Consider the following 9,824-nt stretch of genomic DNA (forward strand, 5'->3'; position numbering starts at 1 on the left):
TCAATACAGGTTGGATTTCGAGCTGTGGCATATTCAGTTTTTGTACTTCGGTCCACATCTGAGCAGAACATCTTTAAAGTGTTGCTCTGATAATTAGAGCTGGACCGAGGAGGAGTCTATGGCCCAATCCCAATCTTCACCCTGAACCCTCGAGTCCTGAACCCTCAGGGACTCACTCACATCCGCTGCTAACTGGTTGAGTGTGAGAGTCTGTGAGAGCTTGAGCCGGTGTGAATATGAATGGGACGACACTTTACTGCAACACCACGTGACTACATTAAAAATATTGTGTACAATTTATGTATTTATTTTATTTTTTTTATTCACTGGTTCAAACGTCTTCCTCATAAGTTGAGGAGTCATTTAAATTATTTATTCACTTGTTTTTGTCAAAATAAAATGTATGATGAATGTATATATATATATATATATATATATATATATATATATATATATATATATATATATATATATATATATATATATATATATATATATATATATATTTATATATATATATATTTATATATATATATATATATATATATATATATAAATATATATATATATATATATATATATATATTTATATATATATATATTTATATATATATATATATATATATATAAATATATATATATATATATAAATATATATATATATATATATATATATATATTTATATATATATATATTTATATATATATATATATATATATATATATATATATATATATATATATATATATATATATATATATATATATATATATATATATATATATATATATATATATATATATATATATATATATATATATATATATATATATATATATATATATATATATATATATATATATATATATATATATATATATATATATATATATATATATATATATATATATATATATATATATATATATATATATATATATATATATATATATATATATATATATATATATATATATATATATAATATAAATATTTATATATATATATATATATATATATATATATATATAACCCTTTTACGTCACCATTCTTCCATTGGGAACTGTGTGTTTTACCTCACGTTGCAATGCATTGAGGGTAATTCCCCTAGGCAAAGTCAACATCTAATGTTGACTTACGGAAAGTTCTCAAAATAGACATTGGGATTGGGCCTATCTCTTCATTCAAACAGCACGTATACAGTTTCACAAAGTCTTGTCACTTCAATATCAAGCCATTTTCAAGTTCTTCTTCGTGCTATATGAAGATTCTGCTATCTGGAGTCAGTATTTCAGCGGCGACTCTTGTGATACTTCTCCTGATTTATCCCCCTCCGTCCCATTTGTTCTCAAATGCAGAGATCCTGGGTTCTCTGCTGTCTGTCTTCACCATCTGGCTGGTAACAGGAGTGCTGGTTTACCTGGCCGTGCAGCGCCTCATCAGCAATAACTACACCATCGAGGGCACTATCATGCTCATTACCTCCGGTTGTGCTTTGTTGGCTAATATTGTGTGAGTAAAATACGCACTCTGTTTTCATTTGTGCCGCTTTTATCGGCGCGCAGTGCGTCTTTGAATATTCCTGATTTTTTTTTTGATTTTTTTTTTAAATTAAAGCCGATACGGAGAAGAGGGAAATGCCATATCGACTTTGATGGACTCTTGGGGACAGGCTGTGGTATGTTTGTATTTGGAGCTGATTTTTGAAATACTCTGTTCCTTCTCTTCAAAAGCATGGCCCTCGTCCTGCACCAGTCCGGCCACGGCCACAGTCACGGGGGACTCTCCTCCCACGGCCACAGCCACGAGAAGGGGAGCAAGCACAGTCACGATTCCAACCACGCGCACCAGGCCGACGCCGAGCAGCGCGGGGCTGCCGACGGTACGTTCCTGGCAAACGACCACGCTTGAGAAGAAAGTGACAAAAGCTACGAACGGTGTTCGCGAAACCGTGACGCGTCGGCGCGAAGGACGACCGGCTGACGCCGGCGTTTAGAATTTGAATAACACCGTTAGTGTGTGAAAGATGTGGGATATCTCAAGGGCCGCCGAAAGGCCGACGCTGCGCCGAAACCCTGGCCGAATAATCAAAACGGATAAAATGTAAAAGATGTGGACCTTTTTTTTTTTTTTAAGGTTTGTTGAAACATTGACGCTGCACCGAATTGCTGAAATAAGTGTCTCTCATCCAGTTTCTATCTTCCAGAAAGGTTTTGAGTGAGTTGGTTAGAGTTCCTGACTGAAACGTATTCACACTGATTCATCGTGTAACCTCCCCGGCCCAGTGTTCTGTATACCTGCGCTGTTACTGGACTACTTGTGTTTCAGGAGGGCGGGCTCAGCAGGACAACGCCAGCGTGCGAGCGGCCTTTGTCCACGTGTTGGGAGATCTTCTCCAGAGCGCCAGCGTGTTTCTCAGCGCCATCATCATCTTCTTCAAGGTGAGCGGCCTCTCGAGGTGTGCACAAAGTGCGGGACGTCTTCCAGCGTGAAACTTGAACCCAAGAGTGTCGAGTAGGTGTGACAATGATGAATATTCTAAAAGATGTTACGATGCTATTTTCTGTGTTACTTGGTTTGTTACTGCAAATCAGCATTTTTCAACATTGTTCAGCAAAGTTTTCTCGGGTTATTTATTTATTTTGGCAGAAAACACCATTTCCTTCCCATTAAAGCAATCAGTAACCTAAATATAAATTGTACTGCATTACTTGGCCAATGCATTAACTGCTAGAAATGAATGAATATGAAGTAAATTGTCAAATTTTGCAATTCAAGCTTTTTCACCAGTAGATAAAAACACACAATGAAACGTAGGACAAAATAAAGAAAGCACACTAAATATATATATTTTTAAATACCACATTTAATGTTTCTTTATTTCTAAACACAAAAACTGAGCCCAAACCTCTTAAAATACCATTAGGGTAATTATTAATGTGTATTCAGATTAAAGATTAAGCTAAATAAATACTTTTCTTGATAATGTGTTGTTTATTTTCACATCACTCATCAAATTGTTATCAGAGTTAATGAGAGTTTGAAAAATAACCAGAAAATAATATTGTGGAATAATAATAAATCATCCCTGACTATGTTGATGATATTATTAATTTGTATTATTATTATTATTCCACCGATATTTCTACCATATTCTCTGGACACAAGCGGTCTCCTTGCAGCTGTTTGCAGAAAGCTCAAATAGTTTCCATTTCTGCCGAATGTTTAGCTTCTCTTACAATAAAAACACAACATTAATTTGATGTCCTGCTTGTATGCAGGCGCATTGAAATTTCAGTGTCTGCTGATTTGACTGCGCAGATCCGAATGTCTCCTGAGTAAACCTTCGTATGCTAATTGATAGCCTTGGTGCGATAACCCCAGATTAAATTCATGTTCTGTCTTATTTGTTTCTTTCAGCCAGAATATAAGATCGCTGACCCCATCTGCACCTTCCTGTTCTCCATATTTGTCTTGTGCACCACCATCACCATCTTGAGGGATATTCTCGTTGTCCTGATGAATGGTGAGGCCCCAAAAACAACGGCAGTATGCCGAGTTTGCGGCTCTCGGTCCTCTCGTTCTTTTAAATGTTTAAAAAAAAAAAATATTTTCACAAAGCCGCACATGTTCCCTGTCCGACTCAGGCGCTCCTGCGGGGATGAAGTACGCTGACGTGCGGGACGGTCTTCTCGCAGTGAAGGGGGTGAAGGCGGTGCACAACCTTCACATCTGGGCCCTCACCATGAACCAGACCGTACTGACTGCACACGTCGCCATAGGTGCGCTCATAACACAAACTCCAAGGCATTGAGGCTCCCGTTTTTTGTTTCGCTGACATTTCCCCCTCTCCTTCCCACAGACGAGACGGTGGACGCTCAGACCGTCCTCAGAGAAATGACGCAGGCTTGCGTCTCCTCCTTCAACTTCCACTCGGTTACCATTCAAATGGAGAGACAGGCCGACCTGAAGCCCGGTTGTACCCTGTGTGAGGAGCCCAAGGTGTAGGGGACGCTCACCTGAGCCCATCGGAAAACACGAGGCCGAGCTCTGACACGCTGCAGCGTCCGGCACTGCTTCTCTGGTCACATGACCGAGTGCCCTCATGGCCTCGTGTGTTGATGGGCCCGAAGAAGTAAAACTAGAATGTGCGCGTGTGAACGGCAAGCTTGTTCACGATTTCAATAATTTTAGACAAAAGGCTCTCTCTCCACACCCTTCCCAAGTATGAACTGAAGCATTCCCAAGATGTATTAGCTTTTTTTTTTGTGTGTATTTGTGTTGCATTATGAATCACAATGAACTAAATTCACCCTTTTCATGAATCCATACATTTTACCATTCGGTTGAATTTCTTTAATGAAAACATTTGAGCGTTGAAACTTAAGCATCAAACACTTAGATTTTCAGCATTCTGGTGACTTTCATCATTGTTTTCGTCAAAAAGCCTTTATTTAAAGGAAACGGATGAATTAAAAATATAATGTAATGTAAGGCAGTAAAACTCAGGAACTTCTCAATTGATGTTATCCCTTCAGAGTCAACACACACACACACACACACACACACACACACACACACACACACACACACACACACACACGTAGGCATGATTTTCTCTGACGTTCTGTGTCTTTGTGTTTGGGGGAAGTAACCTCTTTAAATGTGCACGTGGCACTTATTCACCTCAGCGGTGCATTACATCATTTAAATGAATGTGTAAACCCCTGGACTTTAGTAGCCCACATGCCTGTGTTCTCTGAGAAGCTGTAATATTTTGTATTGCGATTAAATAAAGTTATAATAATTTCAGAAAGAAAATCTGCCTTTCCTCTTATCGAGCAAAGGCTTCTGCTTGTGTACTGGCAGTAATCATATTAACTTTATTTATGATTGTGATTATTACATGGCGATTATTTATGATGGTGGTGCATGGTTGCCTGGGTACAGACTTCAAGTGTGTAATAAATATATATATATATATATAAATATATAATTTATTACACACTTGAAGTCTACTCACTATCCTAATGGAACATTTGAACTACAGTGTTCACCTTGTGACCTTAAAACTGTTTAAGTATTAACTGACAATCAAGATCTCGAGGATGCAGCCATTTGCACACAATGTGGTATGTAAATATAAAACAATAGATACTTCTGTTTAGTGACAATCACACAAGCATTCTCAGAAGTACCGTGTGTGTGATGCTCTCGTCACATGTATGTTTACTACAGTGTCTCGCCACTGCCATTGTACAGTTTTAAAGCAAAATTAAATCAATAAAATATTCCTTTCCAAATACTTAGGCGTCTTGCTTTCAAAGTCCAATGTCATAAAATCCTACATGATGAAGCTCTGTATCCATTTTCAACCTCGCTGCCTACACCAGCTCCTCTGTTGCTGGGCAACAAGCCCACAGATGGATCCATTGTCTTGAGGGGCATGTGGGTCTGTAACGGGCCTCCAGCTCCTTGACATTAAGCCAGTTTGTGTGTTTTTTTTATTGTTTTATGTTCCTGGGCCAGTTTGGCTGCACAACTGGGGTTTGGGATTCACTTATGCTGCTTCTGAAGGGTAGTATATAATAATATGTATAAATATAAATGTAATATAGAAAGTCTTAAGGAGATGGACATCACTTATTGACTACTTGAGTTAGCGATCCCGTACTTTGATGTTGGGACGTGTCATTTTTGACAGTTCCGCCTCTGCTATTTCATCCACACCACCTCATGGTGATTGTTTGGTTTTGTAATGTTGATTGCATGCCAATGCATGTTAATAGCAATAAAATTTAAAAAAGTTATATTCAGTAATACCAAACATGATAAGAATGTCAAAAACATATAGATTATAAACCTCAAATTGAATCTGAACTGTCAAAAGATCCTCAAACAACTGAGGATAAGACCAACCCTCTGTGTTATGAACGCGAAACCTGCTCCCCCTCCTCAGCCACACGCACACACACCCACCCACCCACCCACACACACACACACACACACACACACACACACACTCGCCCTGCCACCCACACTGCTTTATCCCATACCTTCAGCTGCACTAATCTCACGCTTGTTTCCACGGACGTGAAAGTTGCTGTGTCCAGTGGAATGGCCTTTACGTGCCGCTGCCTTCAGAGCAGACCATCGTGCTCCTTTCTCTCTCCTTTCGAACTTAACCCCGGAGGGACCAGATCAGTGTGTGCTTAATTAAAGCATGAGTAATGCACTACGTGGCAAGATAATCCGTTTTAGTCCTGATACCCCCTCGGCTAATAATTATTACGCGGTTTGTTTCCTCACAAGGAGTATTTTGAATAAAAATGGGGTTATCTTTTGCTCTCTAACTGTTTTTACTTCTCCTCTCTCTGCTTCTTTTCCTCCATCGGCTATCACTTCGTCACCCCTCTTTCTCTCGTCGGTGAGATGAGGCGGTGCCGTCAGTTTAAAGGTAATCTGTGTTACCGGATTGTGTTATGCCAGATGCCCCCATACCATGCAACGTCACATGATGTACCTCATGAGGAAATCAGATGCATTGCCCTGTGATAAATAAAGGTCTTTGATTTCAAATGTTTGAATTTACAGGAATGTATTGTCTCCGTGAGGTTTGATTACATGAACATGAAAAAAAAATCAATACTTTATTTTTTATCAGATTGCCTTGATGTGATCAATACATTCTCTTGTTTCTTGTTTCACTTTGATCAGTGATAGATGATATCTCAAGTAGCAAAGGGCCTGTAGACAGCTGTCTTTGCAGCTCTGCCCCCATTATAAACACACACACACACACACACAAACAAAATGAGAACCCACACAAATTTGCTTTTTTACAACCTTTTCCCATGAATGTGGTGTGTGAATGAACATAGTTCATTGTAAGTATATTCACTCACCGCCTGCCTTTTTACTCACTCACCTTCTCGTTACTCTCTTGTCCCAATTAAAGGCAATAAGAAGACAGGCTGGATCATTACGGAGAAACCCATTTCCAAATGGCACGCCTCAGTTGGTCTGGCTTTATGGCAGATGGGGATTGTAAAAGTAACGCTCAGTCATTCTGGCAAGCTAACCAGCAACTCCCTCTGCAATTAAGAAGTTTTGGGCATTCAAGTGCACTTGACACAGGGGTTTTACATATCCGTTTTGCATGTTGCGAATACAGAGATTTTTCAGAGAAAGAGAAGAAGTGAAAAGACGTGACTACAGGTTACTATTACACAAAATGTGTTCCAGATAAAACATAAATTGAAATCCAGCCCGTAACCCCAAATCTGAATGAATAATGTAAATTAAGTAATAGGCATCATAATCTACTTTTTCAGCCCCACTCAAGCCTGAAGGCAAAGCCTTTCTTTTTTCAGTAAAGCGCTTATTTTCAGTCTCAGTAAGTCAGAGCAGTAATTCTGCTGCACAACAGAGCACACGTTGAAGAAGCAGCCGTTTACTGACTTATATCCATTTCTGACACCTCCTGTACTTCCAATTGATTCAAATTCTGATCACTCACAAAATAATCTGAGCACAGCTGTACAATATTAAGTAATACATGGATGGGTGGATCCATTGAGGGATTTGATTTCACACAGGGATTTGATTTCACACAGAGTAGACAACATACCCATTCATGGATTGAATTTAAAGTTATAATGACCCATAAGGAGCGATCATGTGGTGGTGTCAATTGGCCTTAGGGCTGATGAAGTCAGACGTGTGAGACTTGGCTGTTGTATCAGAGTAGACCAGCATGTGGCGCTGTTTCCCCTAAATAGCCTAAACACATTTGCAGTGCGTCCTGCTTTACCGTAATAAAGTCATTCATGTTGAAACATTGGGGGAGAGGAGGTCACTTAAACAAGACTAACACGGACCAAATGTTATCTTTAAGGATGTAACATACAAGTTCTGGCAGATTAAAATGTACTCTTTCGTGAAAAATCACATTAAATATTGAAACAGACATTTTCCAGTGGCACTTCTACTTCATCATTTACTGCGACCAAGTCCCGGTGTCAAGACGAACTCTCGCGATAGTTGCTGTCGCTGAAACATCCTTGGAGCAAAGCAGGGAGCATGACATGTCAACAAAACAGATAAATTACCAACACACAGGTAACATTACAGGTTGTCTACCGTGCTATTGAATAAATAGGAGCACTCACCTCCGTGTCGGGTTTCACCTCGTGCGGGACTCACGAGACGACACAGACAATGAACCGAGAGGAAGCTGTCGTGTGCGGCGGCGACTGTCCACTTAGCTTTGGTGTCGCCGCTCCAATCGTGCACGGTGGCTAATTAACCCGATATCAGAGCCGGGCGCTTTTTTGGGAACGGGGTTTGAAGTCCAGGGCGACATTTAGCAGATGTGTATCGATGTAAAGGCACGTTTAACTGCTCATGAAAACCGGTACACAACTTTATAGAGACGGCTAAAATGTTAGCTCTTAGACTTTTGTCAGTGTTGGATGCGTTTAGCTAGGCAGCGCCTCGGTTCAGCTGTGAGGGCTACAATGTATCCAGGTGTGAGCGGTGGCTCAACCACACACACCACTTTCCTGTGTGCCGCAAATAATTGTTTCATCTTATGTTTAATATTTGTCATATATTACATCCGTATATCTAACTTCTGCACTATTATATGTCTTGGATTCTCATTTGTACTGCTGAGATTTACATCTTATCTTATACTCATTTGTATGAGTGTTGTTGAAGTGCGTCTGAGTGAGTTTTTACTGCCAGCGACTCCTCTAATAATGCAAACAACAATAAACAAATAGCTTGACGGGGGAAACAAGCTAAACGTCCTGCCAATGTCCTTAAACATTAATGTGATTACTCTTCTCAGAAAAAACTCTTTTCACTCCTCCTAGCTCCCTTTTTCTCAACATTGTCGTCTCCTGTTCCCTCTGCTCATCTCCTTCCAGGCATGTAAGGGTGTGTTGGTGTGGACTAGCACCAGACGGTAACTTCACCTGGACCCACGCCCTCCTCCATCAGCATCCTCACCTGCTGTGTCCATGACAACCCCTCCACTGGTGTCGCCTTTTGGCACGCAGCCTCCGCCACCGCAGCAGCAGCAGCAGCAGCAGCAGCAGCAGCAGCAGCAGCAGCAGCAACAACAGCAGCAGCAGCAGCAACAACAACAACAACAGCAGCAGCAGCAGCAGGCCCAGGCAGCACGTGATGTCAACACAGCCTCTCTGTGTCGCATCGGCCAGGAGACGGTCCAAGACATTGTCCTTAGGACCATGGAGATCTTCCAGCTCCTCAGGAACATGCAGGTCTGTCTCACTCTGGCTACACGCCGGTCAAATGTTGGTGGCACGCGTACTTCAGTTTCCTGTTTGCCTCTCCTTCTGTCTTGTTTATTTATTTATTTAATTTGCATATCATCCACAAAGCCCTCAAGCTCTTACAACATTTTTAAGTCCATAAACACAAACACGAGAGGCGCAAAAACGGCAATATGGAGACACCATATAATTAAACAGATCTGAACAAAACAATAAACGGCAGAATGTAATCATAAAAAGCCAAAAGATAAAAACAAAGTATTTAAAAATATGACAGCAATATACAAAAATAGTAATAATTGGTTTTGATTGTAACTTGACGGATCTCTATTTTGCAAAAAACAAAACTGCTGTCACTCAGGAAGGCAATTCTTTATTGTGTTTGGATGCAGGATGTACAAACAAGTCAGTCAAAGCAGACTGAATACTAAATGCAAGGCAGAGACATCAGTCCCGTCAAAGCAGCCAAAAGCTCTCGGTCTTTTTACTTTAATTATAAGAAATTTGCAAGCGCAAAGAAG

General features: G+C 39.9%; 1 protein-coding gene across 1 annotated transcript; it reads left to right on the top strand.

The window, feature by feature from the left end:
- Positions 1–1,359: 1,359 nt before the first annotated feature.
- On the top strand, positions 1,360–4,822 carry LOC137801802 (proton-coupled zinc antiporter SLC30A8-like; the record flags this gene model as incomplete). Its single annotated transcript, XM_068599174.1, has 6 exons — positions 1,360–1,513; positions 1,735–1,883; positions 2,330–2,442; positions 3,422–3,527; positions 3,649–3,783; positions 3,864–4,822. Coding segments are annotated over 6 exons (803 nt in total), but the record flags the coding sequence as incomplete, so codon positions are not given.
- Between the last annotated feature and the right edge of the window lie 5,002 nt (positions 4,823–9,824).

Source organism: Clinocottus analis, unplaced genomic scaffold, assembly GCF_023055335.1.
Source record: "Clinocottus analis isolate CAN_PGR_092001 unplaced genomic scaffold, fCliAna1.0.p SCAF_438, whole genome shotgun sequence".
NCBI classification, from domain to species: Eukaryota; Metazoa; Chordata; class Actinopteri; order Perciformes; family Cottidae; genus Clinocottus; species Clinocottus analis.